At 43.6% G+C, this 27,804-nt stretch overlaps 1 protein-coding gene across 1 annotated transcript in view; it reads right to left on the bottom strand.

The window, feature by feature from the left end:
* Positions 1 to 364: 364 nt before the first annotated feature.
* Positions 365 to 27,804, bottom strand: part of NFX1 (nuclear transcription factor, X-box binding 1) — a 1,622,551-nt gene continuing 1,595,111 nt past the window's right edge. Inside the window, exon 25 of the mRNA XM_044065583.1 lies at positions 365 to 8,199. Within this exon, the coding sequence (XP_043921518.1) occupies positions 8,118 to 8,199 (82 nt within the window). The 3' untranslated portion in view covers positions 365 to 8,117. The remainder of the gene's footprint in view (positions 8,200 to 27,804) is intronic.

The raw sequence follows: 27,804 nt of genomic DNA, 5'->3' as shown, positions 1-27,804 counted from the left end.
AAAAACATGCACGTGCATTTTAGGTCAAAGTTCTACTCTACATATTAAAAATTTACTTCTTACCACTTACTTAGAAGTTTCCTGGAAAGAAGGAAGGTCTTGGGTTCAGTCCCCAGAAAGCTAGGAGCTGTTAAACTACTTCCTGTACTACAATGTTCGATTCCCTCAGCCTTCATTTGCCTACTCAGTGACTTTGAACAAGTTACTCAACCAGCTAGTACTTTGGGGGAACTGTGGGTTTGGGTTAGGTTCCTTAATGGTATCCTGGACTGAATGCATAGTACCTACCTATGAAGTGATTTCTATACAGTTTACAGTGCACATATAACCGTTCATATAAGAAGACAACTACACAGAGAAAATCTGAAATGTCAACAGCTTTAATTGTCAGTCACACAAAACAAAATTTATACTTTATACCAATTTTATGGAGCTACTTTCCAGATATGGAAATCAAAATGCCACAAAGATAAACTCCAAATTTTCTACAGCACTTTAACTAGCAATTCATTACTCTACAGATTTTCCTCCCACCTGCAGCATGAGTCCTCAGTACATTTTTTGCAGAGCAGTTTCTCTTCATAGGAAGTGTTCGCTTGTGTGAAGTCAAAGATCAAAAGGCATGCCGAGAAGAAATTAGAACACGTTCTTGCGTTATCAGTTTAATAAGTCCATCTACAAGAGGTCCTTAATTAGGGGTTACTTTTTTCCAGAAATAAGAATCTGTCATTTTTTTCCAGTCAAATCTCCCTTTGGGGACACCTACATATTATGCACTCTACAGCATACTCCCTCCACAGAGCTCATCAGTTTACTCTTTTGCCAACTACAAAGCACTGTCCTGTAAATCAATAGTGCAGATCTAACACCAAATTATTAAAGGGATCTCAGAATCTAGACAAAGCCAGCTTAAGGAGAATTCCAACAGTATATGCCAGTTATGAGGACCACTCATCCATGGGGGTAGGATATCCAGAGATATCAAGGAAGAGCTCTTGTAGATCAACAAATATATCAAGAATCTAATACACTCAAGGTTGAAAATCATCCTTGCTGGCTCCCTGATTAGACTGAATCCTATGCAATAAAAACAGTGTGGAAGAATCCACAGGAATACACTAAACTGGAGTTCAGCAAGCTGAGGCCTGGGAAAATTAATCCTTAAAAGTAGCCTGCCTCTGAGTCCCAGGCAAGAAAATAATGCTTGTTTAAGGTAGTATATATCAAGTTCAAGCAGCTACAGCACAAACGTCTGCAATACAGATGCTTGAAGTAAGCAATGAAGCAGCCACTCATCTGGTGCAGAGGACTCTGACCACAACATCTGCAAATGGAGAGATGGCAAACCATCAGCAGAGGGTCTGCTTGGCAACTACAAGAACTTTCCTCCCTGCAGCAAAGCAGAAAAAACAACTGTTTTCTCTTCCTAAACTCCTGTACCAACCTTCATATAACACGAGCTGCTTGTACACGTTCAGGAAATTTGGAATTGCTCTCTCCCATTTTCCTGTGCTCCAAAGAAAACTGGAAAGTTGACTCTCAGTGACACCTGTGAAACCATTTCTGTCTTAAAATGTGGGCTCATACTGAGGGACACCCTGCCCTTGCAAAAGTGAAGGTAAAGATCCATGCACATAAGGGCATGAATCTCTAAGAGAACAGGGGGTTGAAGGCAACAAGTAGAGTTTTTAATAAAAAAGCTTAAACACTGCAAAGTTAATAAGCTCAAATGGCAGTGAGGTGTACCTACCCTATTATGAAGGTCAAGTCACACCAAGGAATGGGTTCCTGTATGTGAGAAGGAGAAGGAGAGAGAGGAGTTTAGAATAGGACTCTGTCCCCGACAACGCAACAATGCACAGAAACAGATGGACACATGCACCTTAATTACTGAATAACCCAGTCTTTGATCATAGAGGAGTATCAGGTACGTCTACTACATGCAGACTGACCATATAGGGCAGTATATTCCACCAAAATGAAAATATTTTACCTGCAGAGATAAGGTCAGACATGCAAAAGGCTTCCTGGCAGTCCTCATCACCTCTGGGATTTCCCAACTGTTAAATCTTACAAAATGAGGAGGTCAACATTAGAAGCCACGCCTCCAGGTGAAGCCTGTTGTTCGCCACCAATACATGGTAGGACAGCTCTGTCTTGGCCTCAGAGTATGAAATCATGTCCTATTCAGCCACCAAGGGTTTATGAAAAAAAACTTTGGTCCTTCAGGATATCTTGGACTGCATGCCTACTTGAACTTTCAGATAAAGCTTTGAGTCCACAGGAATAGTGAGACGGTATTACTAGAACTGCCTACTAAACAGAACGGAAAGAATACATCCACGGATACTTCTCATTGCTCTGCCAAACCAAGAAGGAAAAATAAAAATAAAAGCCACATTCTCCAGGTGGAAAGCTCGTCAACCTTTAAAGTGCCCCAACTTCTGGAACATTATAACTATGTACAGTCTCTGAATCCACATGTCTACAGGAAAGCAAGAGGCACAGTACAAAGAATCCATTAGCTTGTTTAGTGTGTGTGGAATGTGAAATTGGGAGAGAAAGATGTCCCTTGACAAATAAACACTATTTTCTGTGCAAAGAATATGACTTGTATCGTCACAGTGCTTTTTACGATAACCTATGGCATAATGGTTGCCTTACCAATTCAGGGAGACTCTGGAAGAAATAACGTCTCTAAGGTGTTCACAGACTGGCACACTGTTTTGATATCCAAACTGAAGATGCAAAGTCCTCACTCCCTGAGGGGGCACACAACTCTGCATAAAGTGGAAGCCATGGTGGGATTTCCCCCTCCAACAAAAGAAACAGCAAATCTTCAAAATCTCTTACCTATTCAGGTGTAAAAACTGAAAGCTCACTAGAAGATGCAGGAGACAGTCCACCAATTTAGGGTCTGATAACAATGGTGATCATGACATGTGAGTGTGTGCTGGTTCTAAAGCAAATGATACCCTAAAAGTCCATTGAAATGCCTGAACCTACAGGTGTGCAAATGCAATCAAAGACCTGAAGCAGCCATTAAACCCAAAAGACACATCAGGGTCCGAGCCTGGACTATTAAATATATCCTCAATAAGCAGGCCAAGACCATGATCTCCTAGGCAGAATTGACACTGGATACAGTCTACTTCAGCAGTAGAATACAGACCATTCTAAAGAGCTCTACTTAAACAGTGAACAGTCAGTGACACCTCCTTTGGAGAAGGACCAATGAGCAAGAATTTGGCCAAATGTGACCATATTGACATTCATCAACCACTTGTGAAGGTTCTTCAGGCTGAGGAAATCTGTCCACTCAGGCAGTGGCTTGTTAAAGGCATCCGCTTTTTTAGCAAGTTACTGATTAAGAATCAGGCTGTCTCCAGACTGTTCTGATAGCATATTTGATGACTGGCTCCAGAGAATGACTCGCAGCTCCTCATATTTCATACCTAAAACTCACTGTTGGGCACTTCTTTTGGGATTAATCCAGAAGTCAATCAACATTAACCTTCATCAGCCAGAGGGCATCTTCAAAGATGTGGCCATCCAGTGGAAATGCAGATAAAGGCAGACTTATTACACTGTCAACTCAGAGTGGTCTTAAGAGCTGCTGAGTCCACAAAAGATATTTTTTTTCGGGGAAGGGGGGGGGGTTAATGTAATAAAGGTGTTGGACTACACACACCACCTAAAGTAGACACAACAGGTCTGGGTCCCGCACTAGTTCAATACAAAGCCCTTAATGGTGTGCTCCCGCACATATGGGCTCAAGGTTTGACGAGGCAAACATCTGCTTGACGTTCAGGACCAGAAATGAAAGCGATAGTGTAGGATAACCAGATGGATTCTCAATTAACAAGGTTTGTTAGTTCATGTAGACTTATAGGCATCCTAAGTACCCATGACCTGAGGACTTGACTCTAACCACCAAAAGGCTCCAGCTTACTATCAATATGCAAGGAGGCACAAGAACCTCAAAGATGCTTCCCTAGGTTGCAGCCAAATGCACAGTTCCCTCACAAGCAAGATCTTTTACCAAGAAGGTATTGGGATCAAAGCCTCACTGGTTGAATGAAAGCTTGCCAATGAAGGGGTAGGGGACAGGCTGGAAATTGGACTTGCCTTGAAGTTAGCACTGAGACCTTGGCCTTTAAGCTCTTGTTCTTGATGTGATTTTCTAACATGCCTGAGGCTAATAGGATGACTGTCCCAACAGTCTTCCCATGTAAGGTTCCTGACTAACACAATGTTTTATAAAGTGGGCTAACACCTTCTCAAACTTGATATCAAGTAGCTCAGGTGGAACACAGCATCAAGTTAAGAAATGGCTCTGCTATGAAGTACTCAGACAAGACTTGTCCAGAAACAAACAAAAGCTCCAGACTCAAAGTAAAAGTGGCCTCTGAGCTCCCAAAGAACAGCATTACTGATGGCAACAGAAATTAACCAGTTGCCCAGATAAGGGAAGATTCATTCCTTCTGCAAATTCACTGCAATTACAGCCAAGCACCAGACAGACTCCAGATGAAGATGATCAAAAACAAGTGAAACAAAGTTTGTGTTCTCGCTCAATATGAACCTCAAAAGCTGCCAATAAATGGGGTGAATCATGATGTGGAAATGAGCATTTTGGAGTTTTATAGTGCAAAACCAATCATCTGGACTGGTGTGTGGCAAGACTGAATGGTTAACATTTTGAACTTTTATTAATTCAAAAAAATGTTTAGAACTCTAAAGGTTTAACATGGGGTGGACTGACTGACTCATTCACCCCATCTGCTCTTGCACCAAAAAGAAAAAGCATGTCTCAGCAATGGGATCCTCTCCACTGCAATTCTACTTTGCAAAAGGGCAGCACCTTTGGTCAGGAGTGGAAACAGACCTGGTCAAGAATGTGTTTTTTTTCCCAAACAATGAAAGAAACCACAACTCTGTGGTAGACCCCATGCATTCATGATTTCAGAACTTTCTGGTATTGCACTGGTTCTCTTCTGACAGTTAGAACTCTAGTCCTAAGGCCACAATATGATCATAAACACTCTCCAACTACAAACATAGGTTTGGAAACCACTGTGAGTCTTCTACTAAAGGAGTGATTATTTTGTTAATTAAAATGAAGTAGGAGGACCTTGAGAGACATGAAAAATACGCAGTTTCCTGAATCCTTTTTTTTCTATAGTTATTTTTCTCCATTTTCCAGTTGAACATCAAGCCTCTCCCAACTGAATTTGAGCCCATTTGTCTCTCCATGGTGCACAGTCCCCAGAGCCAGAGAGATAAGCAAGTGTGTGTGTGTGTACGTGGTGGTGGGGTGTGGAAGATGCTGTCATTCAAGGAGCCATTAAAAGCTGCTTGTCCTCTTGCTGGTATCTACAAGACATTGAAATAACCTAATGCCAACCCCTGGGTAGGAAGACAAGCTATCCTCTCACCACTGTTGGCACCACCACCTGCCCAGTGAAACCACAGGCCCATGTGCTTACTAAAGTGGGCTACCAACACATGATGCCTCAGTGGACCAAATGTTTATTAAAGCGATGGCTACATAATGACAACTCTCCTCACCTGGACTGTGAGATAGTATGCATCTTGATCTGCCCTGCCCTCCCCACTAGTTTGGGTACACCCATCCTCCCCCACCAGCTCTGTCAAGTGCTACAGCTGCTAATGGAATTCTAACAGTCTCACAGTCATGGCTTTGCCTCCATATGCCAATTCAGCTTGCTGGAATTCTTTTTCCTGGGACTAAGTGGAAATAAAACTGCCTTTCGTTTGAGTGACTCAGCTCAACAGTAGTTTTAATTCAAGATACTATACATCAACTAGCTCTTGTGTTACTACTTGGGCAAAAGGTATGATCCCACAAAAGCATACCAATTTACTGCGTAAACCTTGTAAACTGCACACCAGTATGCCATTTAATTTATCACTACAGTGTGAGCCCTACATGTCTGTCAAGTCATACACTGTCAGGAGAGCTAAATTACTGCTTATAGTTAAGCTGCTCTGCCATCCCCTGGAAGTGCTCTCATGCATCCTCAAGGACTCCCCACAGTTGGTAATATCTCCTTGAGCACATGGGAAGAGTACTTCATGTGGCCCATTTTCCCTGTGAAAGTACAGGAGGATGACGACCATCTTCCCAACCAGTTTTCTGACCTCCAGGACTCCTGGTTATTAGGCAGATCACCGAGCACCACTCCAACTTGTCTCTGTACTGTGCAACTTTAGAGACTGTCAGAGTAACACAGGGTGCTTTACTAAGAAAGACAGCACTTTATGTTGCAAATAATCAGTGATCCTATGACAAAGTGGCAGAACTTTTTTCATGGCCTTGAAAACAGCTTTAAGGGTCTGCTTCAGGGCAGGCTGCATGTATGGTGTCACTTTAGGTGGAGGCTCTGACCTAAACATTTCAGCAGGGTGAGCCTGACTTTGTCTTTGACCATATATAAAATATGCATCACCTCCCCTAATGAACTTGACAGACGCATTCAATATCTACATCGTTAGGTGGAGACCCAGGAAAACCAGGAACCGTATACGAATGGCAGGACACTAGCGGACCCCACTGGGAAGATATCTAGAGCTGCCCCTCCATTTCACATCTTTTTCCTGAAGAAGTGGTAAAGACTACCTAATCTAGCTACCTCAGTCTTCCATTTTTGAGTATGCCTCCTGGGCATGCGGTCTCTGTTTCTTAACTACAGCACTTAACAGCCTGGAACTGAACTGAGAGGGTTCTCAGGACTGGATCACGCTCCAACCTTAAAGGCTCCAGGACAGTCACCGATAAAGCCTTTAATGATGGGATATAAAGATCTAAACTGTCGAATGATAGTGTTTCACAGAAATATCGTGATAACTTTGGTGGAACAAAGAAGTCACCACTTTGATGCCCCAATGGAAGGAGAAGGTCAGCAACAGACATCTGGATCAGAAAGGAATAATCCTCATGTACCCAGAATATATTTGTGACTGGGGGCCACCATCTCTCCACAGTGGGATGAAAGAAGTACCAGCTTAGAAGTTCCTGTGGTGCTCTTATCTATATTATTGTGGAAGAAAAAAGGGGGAATGACAGTGATGCTACTGACAGTAACAGAGGAAGCCCTATTCCCTGAAGAATAGAGATGGAGATACTGGAGGCAAACATATTCTTATTTAGACTTGAGATTCATCTCCTGCTGCAGACCTTTGGAATGGTCTTCCATCATCTGACTTGAGTTGCTTCCTTCACATCTGAACAGAAAACATACATCTTAGCATTGTAACAACCCTAAAATATACCTTAAATTCTTCCCGCCTGTCTTGGCAAGCACATTCATGACTGCAATAGCAGGACCAGTCCACAGATGAATCTAGTGAAAAGAAATTTTAAAAAACAGCTTCACATAACTGAGGAACACCTAAGTCAAGATAGTACAGCATGTCCGACATATCTACCTACACGTAGTAGGAACAACCTAAAGAGAAAATGGGGAGAAGCTCCCTATGGGTCTTCCAACACAAGCCATGTCAAAAAAACAAAAAAAAAAAAACAAAAAAACAAAAGCCCTTTCTAACGAGACATACTAAGGGCTCCATCTACAGCTAGGAGGAGTTCAGAGAGTAATGAACTACTGTTTGAAATACTCCTGTAGAAGACTCAGTGCATACATGTAATAAAAATCATTATCTTTAAAGGAAAGTCTGAAACATGAGTGGGAAAAAACTAATTCACTAGCAAACGTGGTAACGGGAGTGAGTGGGGTGGGAATAGTAATGTGCACTTTGTCCTTTTCTTTTGTCTCTCTACTTTATCCCAGTAACGTCACACCAGGATTCTGTTGCATTTAAGAACGTTAATAGGCGCTATATTTTTGCTGGTGTTAAAAGATTTGCTAAGCTGAATAGAGCAACAGCTGGCAGGCTACCAGTATGTGCTTTAATGAAATTTTTTTACATCGCATGCCAGTTTTTTAACATTGTAGGAAATACTGCATTACACCACTACATCAGCGATTCCTTCAAACTGAGGGAATTCTACTGCTCACTGTGAGCATCCATAGTCTCAATGTCTGTGCTCATGTCTTAAAAACAAACAGAAGGCATACTGCAATGTGAAGCACTCAGTCTTGGACATCAAAATAGTCAATCAGAGGTTCTTCTTTCAGCACCTTCTGTATGGTACTAGTAGTGCAACTAGAATTCCTGAAAAATAAAAAGACAAGTAACTGAAATAATGCATTTCCCATCTTCATTCTATTAAACAATGCAATCAGATTTCAAGTTAAATCATCTCCCTTAGCATTATTTTCTTCCAGCATCCCTGTATTACCTTCTGAATTAACCTTCCAAGAGCAAAATGGGTAACTGTATACACTCACAAAATCAGTTGATCTTTGAGAGAGCCCTCTGCAGTGGTTAACAGCTAGAACTTCTTCTTAAAAGCTGTACTTTGGCAGTTGTTTAAAGATGTCTACTACCTATGATTCAGCTACTGAGCTTGGCACTTGTACAGCCAACTGGGAGAATAGGAAAGCAAGTAGTACATTACCATTTAGCTAGTCTAGTAGTTGAAATGTGGGGTCATAAGCAGAGATGACAGGCTTTGTGGTGATACCTGGCTATGCATTCAGCGTTTGAAAAACACTGAAAACACGCACTACACAATCCCAGACACAACAGCCTTAAATCACTGCACAGTGGAAGGTTGTGTGGGGAAAAGGCTAGGGCATACAAATAAAAAAAAATCCGTATGGCCACAAATATGATGTTGCACTGGGATACCGCAATTCCCTCTCAGGCAATGGGCAAGCAACACTTGAAAGATGCAACAAACCCGACAAGTATACTTTAGCAAACTGTAATACTTAAAAGTGTGTAACAGGACAACATGGGGAGAGATAGAATGTAAACAAATATTCACTCCAGAGGGGTAATTTGATAAAGTAATATAACGCTCACCTGCCATACTCCACTCTAAGGGATACTCTGCAGTGAGCAGCAGCTGTAAAGAATCATAACCAACAACAATAAACATTCTTAAGTGTTAAACTTGACTTCAGACTATCGGGCACAAAGCAGAATGAACAAAGTGTTAGTTTACATACTAAGACGTATGGACTCAAAAGACAAAGATGTGGGAGACCTTTTACAAACATAGGCATAGCATCACTACAAATAGGTATGAAGGTAAACGGATACATTTTTACCTTGACAGCTGAAGTATGACGGGACCCCCCCACCCCTTGAATAAGGCAATGACTAGGTCCATCCTATCCACCAGTCATGGTTCAGCAAAAAAGATCCAGTCTCAAAACAGAAATGCACTGACTAGATGATTCAACAGACTACTTCTCTAGATAAGAGCACTGGCCAAGAGTTTTGGCCATTCTTCTTAGGCATGGGTAGTGCATACCCCCCAAAACACCCCCGTCCCCCAAGGAGGGACTTAAAAGTGTACATCCTCTGGGTCTCTCACCATTCACAAAACTACAGGCTGTCTTGTAAGCTCAATCTCATTAGCTGAAGGAATGTAGAGATCACAAAAGCATTCAGAATGGCTGGGGCAAGGCCTAACTTCACAATCTCTGTGGTTAACAATGCTCCATATGAGACCTTGAGATGCAAGGGAACCTTCTTGCATAAGCATCTTTCAACCACCACTAACCAGTCAGTGAAGTTTGCCCAACAACTTTCTCTCTCTCTCTCTCTCTCTCTCTCTCTCTCTCAAATATTTGCAAGTGGTGAGGCTGAAAAACTGGCACTTGAATTTTATGCTCCTCCACAAGGCAGTACAGGACTTTGAATGGCAATCTGATGGCAACTTATAAGATCAATGTCTATGCACTGAATGCATGGACTTTTCACAGTCATGCATTAGGGTCAAGATCTGAGTTAAAGCAGAAGAAAGTAATGAATGGCAGAAGAGTTAGATGTCTGTGTGTAATCAGCCTGCAACATCAAGACAACTGCTGACACACTGGGTGCATATACCTTGACCTTACTGGGTGCATATACCTTGACCTTTTCAGAAATAAAAACTGCACAACTATGATTCATGGATAGACTAAAGATAATAATTGACCTCTGAAGGTCAGTCCCATATGTTACACCGGAGATGATTAACAGACAGAGAATGTGGCTTATAACCATAGGTACAGGGTTTGTGCAACCTTTAATCTTAAGACCAATAGGGATGTGGGGGCCATGGTTTGTGTAGATAAAATATTTAATGTGGGTTGTGAGACAGCAACATTAAGAAAGAACGACGTGGAGAAAAAGATTATAAAATGCAAACAAGCTGGGATAGATTTCATTAATGATATGAGGGAAGAGTTTTTCTTACTGAAGAAGTGCTGGGTGCTAATTTGCCATCAAATTTTAAGTCTGCAGGGAAGATGGGGGGTGGTGGTGGACAGAATTCATATTACATGTATGTGCGAGTATAATACTTCTCATCTCTGACACATCAGCAAATGAAAAAAATGACAAAACAAATGGTCGAAAACAAATGAGAAAAATCACTTTTTTGCAGAACAGCAAGACTCCCTGGACTCCCATAGCCCCAGACACTTAAATACGCCAACTCCAAGATCACACAACACTGGGGGAAAACTGAAACTCCCTTACCCCACTATTACACAATCTCATACTAAAACACAGCAAAAGCAGTACCAGTACCATACCGCTCAATCAAAGCTAGTTTGACAAAACAAATCAACTGCCTTTTGACCAAACAAGCCAACAAACAAAAAAAATGCTGTAACCACATGCACACGCATACATACATATTTGATATATATATATATATATATATATATATATATATATATATATACACACACACGCACACATATACCAACACACACATATACCAACACACACAAACACGTACAAATGAGACAGATAATACATCTCCTTCTGCCAGTGTTAATGTCATTTAATGTAAAAGCAACCTCACAACGGCCTAAAAGGTCACATTTGTTTAAAGCCATGTATGCATGTGTATATATTATAAAAGGCTCACACGTGTGCGTGTGTGTGATATATATATATATATATATATGTGTGTGTGTGTGTGTGTGTGTATACATACATACACGCGCGCACACACAGTTATAGCAGTTTTGTTGGTTTATTCGATCAAAAGGCAATTCATGAGCAGCAGCCTACACGGCTGAGTGACCCTTGACAGCATTACCTAAAAGGTCATTAGCTTAACATTGATAGAATACCATACAGCTGGCAATCCACTCTGACAGCATTTGTATGGCAACTCTCAATCCTCCCTAGCTGGAGTGAAGGAAAGTTAAAAAAAATTGGCCCACACTTCAAAGATGATTCATACTCCAGAAGTAAAAACCCCTCTCTTTCTTGTAATATGACCCAGGAAAGGAATACAAAGTAATGAATGGACTGAACGAGAGACAGTTCTGACACACCATCAACCCAGCCTTTTACCATTTTCTGCTGGGTTCATGGTGTCAACAACATTCAATTCAGTGCCACTCTCCTTTCTTTAACAGTTATGCCCGATTGCCACAGGTTTTCACTCGTATAACTCATCCATTTCTTTGTTGGACATCCTTATCTCCTCTTCAAAGATACATAGGTAGTTAATTAGGCTAGCTGCCTTTGTGGGTCACTATAAGCCTAGTCAATTTCCCATCAATGGTGTGAATCAAACCCTATACTTTTATGTCGGGTAAACACCTTAACCATTATGCTAAACTCCACCCTCAAAACAATGGTGAAGTAGCTGGCATGCTGTAAGGGTCAGTTGTGTGCTCTCTCTAATGATGCTCTCACTTACCCATTATGTAACCCATTATGGTGTTCTATTGCTTTTTACAGGTTGCTTCTGTCAACTTAGATGGGGCACTGCCGCACTGTCTTAGCTATCTCCAGCATACCACCATTCCATCTCCAATCTTGCACATCGTGCCTTCTTCCTCATCATCAAACTGCCCCCTCCCCAAGGCTGTTGTGTCAACTGCCTCTCTCTCTCTCAATTCAGTGCCGCACTCCACCTTCAACAGTCATGTTGCGGGCCTTCTCTCTCACAATCCATCTATTTTTTTTGCTGGATGCCTTCATGTCCTCTTATTTATTTGACATTTGTTTACTGGGAAGGTCTGACTGGGTCAAAAAAAAAAAAAAAAAAAAAAAACATTTTCAGTGGAGGCCCAGGGAGAAAAGCTCCAGTTACAGAGTTGCACAAACTTTGAACAAATAAAAATTATAAAGAAATATAGTAATTACATGAATTACAAGAAGTTAGCACACTGCTGTATTTGTAACTAATCATTACATTTTTATATATACAAGACACAGTTTGATGAAGTTCAGAAGAGTTCACTTCTTCCTGTCTTTCTTTCTTCTTCCTGTCTGCCCTAAATTGTCTTTACCAGATTATCTTCTGTTTTCCTGCACATGCGCCTGAACCACCATAATTGGTTCATTGACCCCCTCTGCAATTGGGGCTAGTTGGTCTTCTATTCAGATATCCTCATTTCTTATGTCACACACTGTGCATCCTTCCTCCCATCTCAGACACTCCATCTTTAGCTTCAACTGCTCTGCCCTCACTGAGCAGGTTAGTGCTATACCACCACTGTTTTATACACCTTACTCTTCAGCTTCTTTGGCTTTCGACTGTGTTGCACTACCACTGACACTCTTGTGCCAGCTGGCTGCAGCCCCTCTGATTCTAGCTTTTACCTCCTTGCACAGACTTCCCTTCTCCTTAGCCACCACCACCAGCTATATGAAGCTGTTAATCTGTTTCACTACTTTCGATTCTATCTCAATTCGCAGCTTTTGATTTTACCCATTTCCTGCCATTACAACCGTTATATGTGCCATCAGTTACGCATTAAATCCCCCTATCATTTGCTGAAGTGCTTGTTCAGAACTGGCCTGTAATACCACATCGTCTGGATACAGTAGCTTTGCTGATCCGTCCCCTCTGACCCCGTTTGCTAATGTAGTACATCATCAGTATGAAAATGGAGGGCTCAAAAAGTACAGTTTTGTACCTACCATAAATGTAGATGTCCGATAGGTATGCATCTGCAGTCATAACATATGGGTTGTCCTGCCTCAGGCAGCCCTTGATCAGCCAGTTCCAAAGTCTGGGTCTGGCCTCGGCTGATGTCGCACTTTCCCCGACGTCAGAGCGTCTGGGGAATAAAAGCATCAGCCGACACCATTTTCCTCAGTGTTTCTTGCCCCAGATGCCAGGTGCCCTCTAGGAAGGCCAAATTTGGAGGAATGCAATAAATTCCAAACATTTTTCAAAATATATACATATATATATACAAACAAATGCACCATAATAGATCCCCCAGCTAGCTAATGGAGGGGTAAGCACCCTAGGAATACCACAGAGGGGAAGGAGGGAGGGTAAACCAGACTGCAGATGCATACCTATCGGACATCTACATTTATGGTAGGTACAAAACTGTACTATGTCCTTCAAGGATGCATCTGCAGTCATAACATATAGGTAGAATACCATAGCCAATCTGAGGGAGGAGGTACTAAGAAAGGGATGGTGTAGTTAAGATACCCTGCAGGACTGCTGTAGCAAAACCTGCTCTGGATCTGGAGTATAAAGGTAAATTGTAATGTTTGGCAAATGTATGCACGGAGCTCCATGTAGCAGCTTCTAAAATGTCCTTGGTAGCCACCCCTTTTAGGAAGGCTGTAGTGGTGGCTGTGGCCCTCGTGGAATGAGGCCTAATGTTTGCAGGAACAGTCTTTCCATGAAAGGAGTAACAAAATCGAATGCAATTTCCTATCCACTTTGAAATTGTCTGTTTGGAAATTGCTTTTCCTTGTACCCCAGCAGCATATGCTACAAGGAGTTGGTCAGTCTTTCTGTAACTTTTAGTTCTGTCCAAGTAGTAGCGTAGTTGTCTGTGTATATCCAGAGTGTGTAGAAGTTTTTCCCCTTTATTTTGTGGATTTGGGAAGAATGTAGGCAAGTGAATAGTTTGGTTCAAGGATACCCTAGATACCACCTTTGGCATAAAGTAGGATTGGTTCTCAATGAAACTCTGTCCCGATGGAAGATAAGAAATGGCTGTACTGCCATTAAAGCTTGCAACTCAGATACTCTTCTTGCTGAAGTTATGGCCAGAAGGAATGCAGTTTTCCAGGACAGAAACTGTAGATCCGCCGATGCGGCTGGTTCAAAGGGAGGAAGTGTTAGTTTCTCCAGCACAAAGTTGAGATCCCAAGTAGGTAAAGGTGGTTTCCTTGGAGGATTGAGGTTTTTGATTCCTCTCAGAAATTGCCTGAGGAGAGGATGCGAGAAGATAGGTGGATCAACATTGTATTCTGCTGAAATTGCTGAGGCATGAATCTTAATGGAAGAATGGGACAGGCCATTGTGGAACAATTCTGCTAAGTATTCCAGAATGTGCGCCATGCTCGCCACTGTCACATCTAAGCCTTTTGTTGTGTTCCAAATGAGAAATCTTTTCCATTTTGCTGAGTAAGTCTTCGGCCGAATTCCAAAGTCTAGGTCTGGCGTCAGTTGTTACCGCTTTCTTTCCTGACATCAGTGCGACAGGGGTATATAAGACACAGCCGACGCCATATTCTTCAGTCTTTCTTGCCCCAGATGTCAGGTGCCCCCAGAAGGAAGGCAATACATAAATTATATATAAAAATATATTCAAGCAATGCAATGTAATCAAAAAACAGTAGTTGCAAGCAAATACACCATAGGAGGATAACCCAAATTAGGTTGTATGAGGAGGTGTTAGCCACTAGTCCTTTACCAAGAGGGGAAGGAGGGAGGGAAACCTGTACTGCAGCTGTATTAGCACTCGAACATCTACATTTATGGTAGGTACAAAACTGTACTATGTTCATCGTGCATACAGCTGCAGTAATCACATACGGGTAGAATCCCAAAGCTAATCACAGGGTGGTAGGCACTAGGTGGAACTGGGATGAGCCAGAATGCCCTGCAACACAGCAGTGGCAAAGCCTTCTCTAGTTGTGGAATATAAAGGCAGGTGGTAGTGTTTTGTGAAGGTATGCACAGAACTCAAAGTGGCTGCCTCCAAAATATCTTTGGTAGGAACTCCTCTGAGGAAGGCTGTAGAGGTAGCTGTGGCCCTGGTGGAGTGGGATCTGATGCCTGTAGGGACAGATTTCCCATGATAGGAGTAACAAAATCGTATGCAGTGGCCTATCCATTTTGAAATTGTCTGTTTGGTAACAGGCTTCCCTTGAGCTCCTACAGCATAGGATACAAAAAGTTGTTCTGATTTCCTGAAAGGCTTTGTTCTGTCCAAATAATAATGTAGCTGTCTATGGATGTCTAAGGAATGTAGCAGCCTTTCCCCTTTGTTTTGAGGATTGGGGTAAAAGGTAGGTAAGTGTATGGCTTGATTCAAAGCTACCCTGGATACCACTTTAGGCATAAATGACGGATTGGTTCGAAGGGAAACCCTGTCCTGATGGAAGATGAGAAAGGGCTGCACAGCCATGAGGGCTTGTAGTTCCGAAACCCTACGAGCTGAGGTAATGGCCAGAAGGAAAGCTGTTTTCCAGGACAAATATTGCAAATCTGTTGAGGCAGCTGGTTCAAAGGGAGGCAATGTTAATTTTTCTAGAATGTAATTAAGATCCCAGGCTGGCACTGGTTGTTTCCTTGGTGGTCTTATATTCTTAGCCCCTCTGAGGAACTGTCTTAAAAGTGGGTGAGCGAATAACGGTGGATCTGTGTTGAATTCTGCAGAAATGGCTGAGGCATGGATTTTTATGGAGGAAAAGGAAAGCCCACTGCTCAGCAGCTCGCTAGATACTGTAATACCGAGGCAAATTTAGTTTTCTAGGATCCTGGCCTTTTTTCTCATTCCAGGAGCAAAACCGTTTCCATTTTGCGGAGTAGGCCTTTCTAGTAGATGGCCTTCTGGCCTCCAGAATGATGTCCTGCACCTCTTTGGGGAGTGGGATCTGTTGTGGTGTTAAGGAATTTTCCATGCAGCGAGATTGAGTGTTTTCAGCTGACTGTGAAGAGTTTTGTAGCTGTGCTGAGTCAGCAGAAGAGGCATTAGAGGTAGAGGCCAGGGAGGAGTATGTGTTAGGCTCCTCAGGAGTGGGTACCAGTGCTGTCTTGGCCAGTCTGGAGCAATCAGTATCATTTTCGGTCTGTCTGCTCTTGCTTTCAAGAGCACCTTGGGCAGAAGAGGCAGAGGTGGGAAAGCGTACACTGTCCATGCTGTCCAACTGAATGAAAGGGCGTCCACTCTCCAGGCCTTTGGATGGAAGGTCCTTGAACAAAACTTTTCCAATTGATGATTCCTGTGGGAGGCGAAGAGATCTATGTCTGGCCTTCCCCACGCTTGGATTATCTTTGTAAACACCTGAGGATGCAACTTCCATTCATGCGGATCTGTCATACTTCTGCTTAGACTGTCTGCCAGTGTGTTTTCCAAACCTGGCAAGTACTGTGCTTGAAGTTCGATTTGCCATTCCAGAGCCAAGTTCCAAAGTGTCATGGCTAGTCTGCACAGGGGATATGAATGTGTTCCTCCTTGTTTATGTACCACATTACTGTGGTGTTGTCTGTTCTTATCAATAATTGTCCTGGATGCAGGAGGTCCTTGAATGCTGTAATTGCATTTATCACTGCTAGCATTTCTTTTTGATTGATGTGAAGGTGCTTTTCCTTTTGGGACCATTTGCCCTGAATGCACCTGTCTGTCATGTGCGCCCCCCCAGGTGTAAAATGAGGCATCTATTGTGATGACTTGATTTGCTTGAGGCTTGCAGAATGGGAGACCTGTGTTTGTTCGACATGCTTGGGCCCACCATAAAAATTCCTTTTGCAAACATGGAATTATTGGTATTATTGTTTCCAAGTTGTGGCTGTGCTGAGACCATAGGTTTTTTAGGTACCATTGAAGTTTTCTCATATGCAACTTTGCACATGGGATTAAAAGAATGCAAGATGCCATGAAGCCCAGAGCCTGCAGGATTTTCCTTGCAGTAAGCCTGGTACAATTTGCTAGTATTTTGAAGTACTGAGTTAGTTGCCCCTGTTTTTCTGGCGTAAGGAAGGCCATCTGGGTGTTTGTGTCCAAGTTGGCACCCAAGAAAGTTATTTTCTGAGATGGTGTTAGCCTGGATTTCTCTTTGTTGATTGTGTATCCCAGAGAATTCAGTAACCGTATTGCATAAGCCAGATGTTCCAAAAGTTTGTGCTTGCTGTCCGCTTGGATCAGTCAGTCGTCCAAATAAGGGTAAATTTGTATCCCTTGAAGTCTGCAGTAGGCAATTACTGATGCCAGGCATTTCGTGAATACTCTGGGCGCAGTAGATAAGCCAAAGGGCAATGCAGAGAATTGATAGTGGATTGAACCTGCAAGAAATCTGAGGTATCTTCTGCAGCTGTGACATGCAGGTATGCCTCCTTGAGGTCCAATGTTACTAGCCAAAACCCCTTGCCCAGCATGGGAAGAAGCTGCTGTAATGTCAGCATCTTGAATTTTGGTACGAGTAGAAATGTATTTAGGATGGATAAGTCCAAAATGGGTCTCCAGTCGGTTCCTTTCCTTGGTACCAGAAATAGTCTGGAATAAAAACCTTGACCTTGTACATGAGTAGGTACCTCTTGAATAGCTTTCATGCCCATGAGTTTTGAAATTTGTATTTGTGCCTCTGCCCTTTGATTGTGTGGCAGGTTTGGCATGCCTCTCATTTTTGGAAGAGTGTGAAAATGAAATCTGTAGCCTCTGTTTATAATGTCCAGGATCCATTTGTCTGTTGTGATAATATGCCAATTTCTTGTAAATAATGCCAGCTTTCCTCCCAAGGGAGCTGCCAGCTGAGACTTGCTTGGCATGAAAAGGAGGAAGTCATTGGGTTTGTTTTCTGTATTGTTGTGCACTGTCTTCGCCACCTCTTGGTGCTGGAGTTTGCCATTGTCTGCCTCTATATGATCCTTGAGATTGTCCTCTGCCCCTTGTGCCTGTATCTACCTCTTTGGGGCTTGTCCATGGCTGGAAAGGACCAGTTTTAGAAGGCCAATTTCTGCTAAAGCGAGGTGGTTGTACCTGTAGAAAAGCCTTGACAGTTTGCATAGATTTAGCTTTTTCTTCCATTTTCCGTAGTATCTCCTCAGCATTAGTACCAAATAGTACATCCTTTTGTAAAGGAGCATCTAGTAGTTTAGCTTTAACATGATCAGGCAAGCTTTGTTCCCTAAGCCAGGCATGTCTACGAATGACTGAACCTGTAACAGCAGCTCTACTTGAGGCCTCTAAGGCATCATAGCCACATTGTAAGGTGTGTTTACCCACTTGTTCTGCACTATGCATCATATCCTGCAATTCCTTCAAATCTGGTTGTTCAGGTTGAGACATTTTATTTCTTAATTGAGATAACAGAAACTGCTGGTATTTAAGCATATGGAACTGACAATTTAAGGCCCTCATGGCTAGGGTGGCCGAGGTGTATACCTTTTTTCCCCACCTTTCTAAGGATCAAGATTCTCTTTCGGAAGGTAGTGGATTCTTGGCAGTAGAGGCCTTCATTCCCTTGGGGCCTTGAGAAATGGTTTCAGGGTCAGCATTATGGCTTTTGAAAAGAAATTGGTGAGAGTTAGGAACTCTGTAGTACCTATCAGGTTTGACTGGGGCAGGAGGCAGGGAATCCGGATTAAGACAAGCCTCCGAGTAAACATCAAGTATGTCCAAGACAGGAGGTATAGCCAGAGGTCTGTGTTGAGGTAACAAAAGAAATTCCCTAAGCCTTTTCTTGGAATCAGAAAAGTCTTGGCCTTCCCAATGGAAGTGCTCCCTCAAGGTGTGCAAGGTTTCCCCAAAAGAGAAATCCTCTGGGGGAGATACAGAAGGAATGGACTGTTCTGCATCCGAATCTTCATAAGGGGAGTACGTGTGCTCCTCTACATCAGAATGTTCTGAGAAAATGGAGCCCTGTTCAGAAGAGGGAGAATCTTCCTCCACTCTGGGTCTCTTGTCTGGAGGGGGTTGGGAACCCCTGATAAGAGTAATTAAATCCTCAGCCATTTTAAGCATGGGGCCTGAGGATGGGCCCTGAGCAACAGGCCTCTTGGGATGCATGGCTGATTTGGACTTAGTAAAGGCCTTAATGGAAAAGGAAGATGAGGGCCTAAAGACACCCTGGTGGAAGTGGACCTGTCCACATTAGGAGACTCAACACTCACAGTGGCTTCGGTGGTTGTAGTCTGAGTAAGGGCCGAGGCACCTGCAGTCACAGATACAGAAGACACCGCCAAAGAAGTGTCGTCGGTAGTCAGGGACTGCAAAGGCGTCTCGCTGAGAACCGGACCACGTGCAGCTGGTTTTGGCGTGGTGCCGGTAGAGACTGCGGACCTCGCGTGTCGGTCCTTGTCCTTACGTTGTTTGGACAAAACGGTAGTCGGAGTCTCCGATGACATTTTATAATCAAAGGCTTTACCAAAATAATGTTGGGCGAACTCCGCCCGACACTTAATAGTGCGTTTATTGAAAGCGCAAAAGCGACAGCCCGAGACGTCGTGGTCTGGGCCTAAACAAGGTATGCAGAGGGAATGGAAATCCTTATGCGGTATTTGCTTCCCACAAGAAATACAATTGTTAACTTTGTCTGACATCGGTCTGAGGCAAGAAAAGTTTCCCCAACGGGGCACTTAGCTTTAAAGAAAACTTCGGTTTCCAATTTTTCGTAAATTCAGGAGCTGGCCAACCGGCACTTGCGAACTGCTTCTGCTTCGGGCACCGTGCGGCATAAAAGACTGAAGAATATGGCGTCGGCTGTGTCTTATATACCCCTGTCGCACTGACGTCAGGAAAGAAAGTGATAACAACCGACGCCGGACCTAGACTTTGGAATTCGGCCGACCGAGGACCCGCCTGACGGCAGAGAACCCATATGTGATTACTGCAGCTGTATGCACGATGAACATCAGCTGTTTATACTTGTGTCACTGTACATAGTCTGCACTAATTTTACTAATGTTTCTGGAACTTCGAACCACCACATGGGCTGCCCCAAATCAGTTTTCTTGGGAGCTTGGTCTAGGAAACCTAGTCAGACTTTTTCCTCATTGTTAACTTCTTCTCAACTATCTGTCTCAATGAAAACATCTGGTCAGTCGTGCTGCATCCTGATCAGAACCCGAAAGTACAGTTGTGCACATCATAAATGTAGACGTTAAGAGTGTATTCACTGCTGCAGTCATCACACTTGGGCTATCTGCCTGCAGGTAACCCTCAGTCAGCCTGAATACCAGAGACTTAGTATTTCTGTGTCGGCTGCTGTCACTCCAGGACTGACGTAAGGGGTATAAAAACAGGCAGCTGACGCCATTACATCAGTTTTTCTTGCCCCAAATGTCAGGAGCCCCCATATACGGAGCTAAGTTATGGTGGGGAAAACGCCACCAGTAAAAAGTAAATGCCAATACCCCTTGAAGGGGGTGAGTAATAGACAGAGAGAAGAGAGAGAGAGAAGGGGGCTGGAGGGAGGGAAACCAGGACTGCAACAGTGAATATATTCGAACATCTACATTTATGATAAGTGTGCACAACTTTACTATGTTCTTCGTGTTTCACTGTTGCAGTCATCACACTTGGGTAGATTCCCAAAGCTGAAGAAGGGTGGGGGCAGTCAAGAAGAGTTGGGGCTGGCTAGTATGCCTTGCAGGACTACTGTTGCAAAACCCGCCCTGGATTTGGAAAAAATAGGCAGGTGGTAATGTTTGGTGAAGGTGTAGGTGTGTACAGAACTCCAGGTAGCAGCTTCCAGGATGTCTCTGATAGGGACTCCCCTGAAGAATGATGTAGAGGTGGAAGTGGCCCTAGTGGAGTGTGTTCTGACTCCCTGAGGGGTTGGTTTCCCATGGTGCTTGTAGCAGAAATGGATGCAGTGTGCTATCCATTTGGAAATTGTTTGCTTTGAAATGGCCTTGCCCTCTGCCAATGGTGCAAAGCTGACTAGTAGCTGGTCAGATTTCCTGAAGGTCTTAGTCCTATCAAGGTAGAATCTGTGCACGTCCAAGGAGTGCAGGATCCTTTTCCCTTTATTTTGGGGATTAGGGAAGAAAGTTGGCAATTGGATAGATTGGTTGAGAGCCACACTGTACACCACTTAAGGCATAAAGGAAGGGTTAGTCCTGAGGGAGACCCTGTCAGCATGGAAAATAATGAAGGGTTCCACAGCCATAAGTGCTTGTAGCTCAGACACTCTTCTAGCTGAAGTGATGGCTAGAAGCAAGGCTGTTTTCCAAGAAAGGAACATTAACTCTGCTGACGCAGCAGGCTCACAGGGGGTAGAGTGAGCTTTTCCAGTACAATGTTAAGGTCTCAAAGCAGGGGTGGGTGCTCTCCTAGGTGGCCTAAGCTGTTTGTCCCTCTCAGGAACTGTTTGATAAGAGCGTGAGAGAAGAGAGGTGGCTCAGTGCTGTAATGAGACAAAATGGCAGAGGAATGGATCTTAATGAAGAAGGATAGGCCTCTGTGGAGTAGATCTGCTAGGTAATCCAGGATTAGAGGTAAGGAGGGCAGTGCTGTGTCCTCTACTTTTGATTTAATCCAGGAGCAGTACCTTTTCAACTTAGCATAGGATTTCCTTGTACTGGGCCTTCTGGCTTCAAGAATGACATCCAGCACCTGCTTGCTTAGGCTGGTTACTGGGGCAGAGTTCAAGGAATAAGCCAGGCTGCAAGATTTAGGGTTTGCAGTTGTGGATGCAAGATCTGTTCCCCTGCTGAGAGAACTGGGTTGAGTTCTGGTGTAGGTGACAGACTGCGCAGGAGTGGGTAACAATTCTGACATGGCCAGTCCGGGGCAATCAGAATTGTCCTTGGTCTGTCCCGTCTTACCTTGAGCAATACTCTTGAGAGAAGGGGCAGGGGGGAAGGCATAGATTGAGAGATTTACCCACTGGAAGGATAGGGCATCCACTTTCCAGGCCCTGTTGTGAGGTGTCCTGGTGCAGAATTTGCTGAGCTGGTGATTGCAAGGGGAGGCAAAGAGATCCACCTCTGCGGTCCCCCATTTTTGAATCAGAAGGTTGAAGGTGCTGGGCTATAGTTTCCACTCATGTGGGTCTAGGAGATTTCTGCTTAAATCGTCTGTCAGTGAGTTTTGTTTGCCTGGCAGGAATTGAGCTTGCAGATAGACCTGCATGTCCAAGGCCATGTTCCACAGGGCCATGGCTAGCCTGCAGAGTGGGTAAGAGTGGGTTCCCCCCTGCTTGTTGATGTACTACATAACTGTGGTGTTGTCTGTTTTTATCAACAGGTGTCCTGGTGACAGTAGGGATCTGAAAGCTGTCAGAGCGTGCTGCACAGCTAGCATCTCTTTTTGGTTGATGTGCAGATGAATTTGACTTGGGCTCCAGTGGCCCTGCATGCACTTGCCGTCCATGTGTACCCCAAGGCATAGTCTGATGCATCTGTGGTTAGGGTCTGGGCAGTGTGGAGATGAGTAAAGGGCAGTCCCTTGCTGTGGTTGCATGCTGCTGCCGACCAAAGAAACTCTGTCCTTAGACAGGGTATCATAGGAATGACGGTTTCTAGGTCCTGAGAGTACTGGCACCAAAGACTTAAGTACCACTGAAGTTTCCTCATATGCAGTCTGGCATATGGGATTAGTAGGATGCATGAGGCCATGAACCCTAGGGGCCTGCAGGATTTTCCTTGCGGATAGCTGGGTTCTGGTGGCCATTTGAGTAAAACAGTCTGTCAGATAGGCTTGTTTTTCTGGAGTGAGGAATGCCATCTGGGATGCTGTGTTCAAGCTTGCTCCCAAGAATATAATCTTTTGACTGGGGACTACTTTTGATTTCTTTTCAGTGATGGTGTATCCCAGGGACGTTAGAAGGTTTTTTTTACAAATGTCAGCTGCTGCAACAGCATTTCCTGCCTGCCTGAATCAGGCAGTCGTCCAAGTACGGGTAAATATGAATATTTCTCTGTCTGCAGTAAGCAATGGCTGGAGCCAGGCATTTTGTGAATACTCTGGGAGCAGTGGATAAGCCAAAGGGAAGTGCAGAGAACTGATAATGCATATATCCTGGTCCGAAGCGTAGATATTTCCTGCAAGACTCCCTTACAGGGATGTGCAGATAGGTTTCTTTTAAGTCTAGGGTGACCAACCAGGCATATATCTTTGGCTAGCTTAGGCAGAAGCTGCTGCAGGGTAAGCATTCTGAATTTTGGTACCACGGGGAAGGTGGTTCAGAATTGAAAGATCTAGGATTGGGCGCCAAGTGCCCTCTTTTCTGGGTACCAGGAAAAGTCTGGAATAAAATCCTTGACCTATCTGTTCCGCAGGAACAGGCTGAATTGCCTTTAGAGAGAGCAGGGATTGAACATGGCTTTGTGCCTTTGCCCAGGTCTGGGAACCCTTTTGGGGTTGGCAGTGAGTGGAAGTAAAATGTGTACCCCTGGGATACAACGTTAAGGACCCATCAGTTTTGGTGATGGAAATCCAGTTTTTTGCATGAAGGGCAAATTTTCCTCCTAGGGGCACAAGCAATTGGGCAGACGTGGGGAGTGGAGTTGAGAAGTCATTGGGAATTATTTCCGTAAGGGGGTGGTTTACCACTCCCTGCTTTAGAGGTGGAGGCACTCCATTACTTAGATCTCTGCATACCCTGAGACTGTAGTCTGGGGGGGGGGGTGTCTGTTTCACCTCGGTCGAGTTTGAGACGGCCTTGAGGGGGCTGGAAAGGACCAATGTTCTGAGGGGCAATGCCTACTGAATCTAGGAGGCTGTACTTGCAAGAATTCTTTGACTGTCTGCATAGATTTAGCTTTTTCTTCCATTTTTTTTAAGAACCTCTTCTGCTATGGTGACAAACAGATTGTCCTTGTTCAAAGGAGTGTCTAATAACTTTGATTTGACATGGTCTGGCGAGGTCTGCTCCTTGAGCCAAGCATGCCTTCTCAGTACAAAACCAGTGACTGCTGCCCTGCAAGATGCTTCTAGGGCGTCAAAGCCACACTGCAATGTATGCTTGCTGACTTGGCTTGCAGAATGCATAAGCTCATGCAAGTCTTTATTTTCTGCACAGTCTGTAAAGGTAGCTATTTTTTGCTTAAGTTCCATAATATGTTGTTGGCAATTCAGCATGTGAAACTGACAATTCAAAGCCCTAACGTCAAGAGTTGCAGAGGTATATACTTTCTTATCCCATCTGTCCAAAGCTCTGGAATCCCTGTCTGAAGGGGTGGGATTCTTAGCTGTAGTTTCTTTGATACCTTTAGGCCCCTGGGAGATTACCTCTGGGTCAGCAGTAGGATTTTTGAAAAGGAATTTGAGAGAGTCAGGTACTTTGTAATACCTGTCTGGTTTCCTAGGAGCAGGGGGTAAAGTATCAGGAGTTAAACTGGATTTCATAAAGACATCATCCACAACATCCAGGACTAGTGGCATTGCTAAAGGCCTATGTTGTGGCAAATCTAGAAATTCTCTGAGTCTCTCTTTGGATTGAGGATAGCCTTGGCATTCCCAGTGGAAATGCTCTCAAAGTATGTAAGGTTTCACCAAAAGAAAAATCCTCTGGAGGAGAAGTGGAGGGAATGGATTCCTCTGCATCTGAATCCTCATAAGCAGATAAGGGCATGGCTTCATAATCAGATACCTCAGAGTCGTCTGACTCTTGGTCTGTTGAAGCTGCTGGGGACAGGTCTCTTTCTCTTAGCAGGGGAAGGCTGACTTCCCCTAAATCAGCATAATAAGGTCTTCTGCCATTTTAAGCATTTGATGTGGCAAGGGAGCAGGTGCATGAGCTTTGGTCATCGTTTTTTTAGGCATAATGCATACTCTTAGCCTTAGAAACTTGGTAGTTTTAGACAGAACTGAAGACGCAAAAGTCATCGGTTTGAGTCGAACATCGGTAGTGCGAAGAACTTCCTCAGAAGTTGGTGCCTGCTCAACGGCTCCGGACCTATTCAAGGTAGAGACATCCGCAGGTTCTGTAGTCAAAGAACAGTCTTGCGGCATACTGGACTCCAAACAGGTCTCGGTAGAGGCCTGTGAATCCAGTGAAGCAGGCATCAGGACCTGCGAAAGAGCCTCACTGAGTACCAGCGAACTAGCGACTAGCCTAACAGAAGCGTCGCTGGCAGCTTTGAACCTGTGCGGTCTTGTCTCTGTCTTTATTCTTACGTTTTTTCGTTAGATCAGTAGTCGGATGGCTTACAGAAGCCATTTCGGAAGATGGAGATCGAGAACGAAAGTGTTTAGCGACAATAATGGCCCGACTACGAACAGTTTGGGCGTTGAACAAGGCACAAAACCAACAGCGAAGTACATCGTGATCTGGGCCTAAACAGGTGACGCAGTAAGAATTGAAATCTCGGTGTGGTATTTGCTTTCCACAGACATGACAATTGTTAACTTTTTCTGATTGGTTAGAGCAAGAAAAAAGGGTCCCCAATGGGGTACTTAGCTTTAGAAGACTTCAGGATAATTCAATTAAGAAACAAAAACTCAGGTAGCGGCTGACCGGCACTCGTGCAAACTGCTTCTGCTTCGGGTTCCTCGGCAAGAAAGACTGATGTAATGGTGTCGGCTGCCTGCTTTTATACCTCTGACGACCTAAAGTCAGTCCTGGAGCAACAGCAACCAACACAGAAATACTAAGTCTCTGGTATTCGGGCCGACTGAGGGCTACCTGCAGGCAGATAGCCCAAGTGTGATGACTGCAACAGTGAAACACGAACATTGGCTCATCTCCCATCTTACTTTCTACTGCTCTGCATATATTCCTTTATCAATCACCCTCTCTCCAGAACATTCATGCAGTGTGACAGGAGTTTGATACCTCTATAATACCTGCAATTATGAATGTCCCCTTTGTTCTTGTACACTGGCACTAGAATGCTTATTCTCCAGCAATCTGGGATATACCTTTTTTTCCATGCTGCTATGAGTACCCTGTGGAACTATTTCTCCCCTAACCCAACATCTTGATCATATCTGCAGTGACCTTATCTAAGCCATCTGCTTTCCCTGACTTCATTTTCCTTAGGCCTGTTCTTACTTCTTCTAGGGTTGTCCCTCTTCTTTTTTCATCATAGGCTGTGATCGGGGGCAGTACAGCTTCTGTATTTTTTTTTCTTTCATAAGCTGCTGAATTACACATTCCAACTGTCTTTGATGAGCTGTGGACTGGTGTGTGCTGCTGTCATCACTTACCAAGAGTGTCTGATATATGGGACAGACTGGGCATTTCAGAGAGTTAATGACCTCTAACACACACTGCACATGCAAGTTTCTACCAAAGTGTCATTAAACAAAGAACCTGCAACTAATGTTTCAATTAATGTCTCAATACCTTCACAAAACTGACTTGGTTCAGACAGTTATGTTTGTGAACACAAACTTGCTGTTGGTAATCTATATAGCTGAGTTGGCTACACCACTCAAGGTCCTAAGCGCATCAGATGCTGCTTTACTAGCTATACCCACAAGCTACTGAGAATCAGAAACATCATCCAGAGGAGACCTTTTAAACTTGTTCAGTGCATATTTTTTTTACAAGTAATCTCTGAAAACTGATAATGTGCTAAGCATAATAAAGGGATGTACTCAACAAGGTTGCCCAACAAGGCATGCTTACCATGCCTTTTTAAGGTCCAAAATTCCTGTCTGGGGGACATGTAATCTGAAGCATATGATGTTATGCAATGTACATTTTTGAAATGTTCCATATTGTCTGGACGGTAAAAAATTTACTGCCGGTTTGTCAACTGATGGCAGACTGGATGATGCCAGACAGCAACAATAACATTCTTGTATAATTTCATTATTTGTGGTGCTAGCTGGGGTACTGAATCTAAGACCTTCACCAACTAACGGAGATGCTTTTTTCTTATCAGAGTCCAGTCTAATATGCCAATCACCAGGACATTTTAAAAGATGAATTATCTGGAACAGATATCAGAAACTAAAATGACTTGGCTATGATGCATCTTCTGATGAAGTGAAAGGAATCGGACCCAGACCATCTCCTTCATATACTCAGCAAGACAGCTTTAGGTCTATAGCAGCCTTCCTTCCAGTGGCTTTTGGGTGAAAGAAGAAAATAAGGTATAACGCTGAGAAAGGCACACGCTGTGACTGTACAGTGCTTTTACGTATGTAGGGTGCAGCTGCAGATATTCTGGTGCTGTGTGTCTAAACAGCGGACCAACAAATGGCCTTGTAACTGAGAAATTACTTTACCTGGCTATCTATCCCTTCCGATGTTCCACTTGAACGGTTTTCTTCTTTTGTACGCATTGTATCATACAACTAACCTTGTACACGTTTCACCTCTGTTTTTACTTTACTCTCCACCCAGTGTCACACCATTTTCAATAACTTCACTTCATAGGTGTTTACTAGGCTAATGACCACAAGGACTTTTTTAAGCCTAGACATGCATCCCAGATCTCTGACAAGTTCTGATACCCTTGATAAGTGTAAGCATGAGCCTGGGAGATGAACCATTTATAAGTTACCTGTGTCCATTACAGACACATATGCCAAACCAGGGATGAATTTTCTGTTTCCCGTCCAATTGTCCAAGCTGCACTTGAATTGGGTTAGGGAGGAACTCTGCTTCACATGGATGGGAAGCCTGCTCCATAGACGTGGTACAGTAGTCTCTGGGATACATACCTCCCAATCTTACCTTTCACTTATTGTTATCCTACCTTTTTATAATGCACATTAAGTACTTACCAGACTGTTTCACTGGTCTCTGTCAGGACAATGGAAGCACTAGACTGGTTGCCTATGGCAATGACTTTGTCTGGCAAAAAGCTCC

This window comes from Protopterus annectens, chromosome 3.part0 (assembly GCF_019279795.1).
Source record: "Protopterus annectens isolate FY-2018-M chromosome 3.part0, PAN1.0, whole genome shotgun sequence".
Classification (NCBI taxonomy): Eukaryota; Metazoa; Chordata; order Ceratodontiformes; family Protopteridae; genus Protopterus; species Protopterus annectens.
Note: the sequence above shows the minus strand (reverse complement) of the source record. Positions and strands in the feature narration are given on the sequence as shown.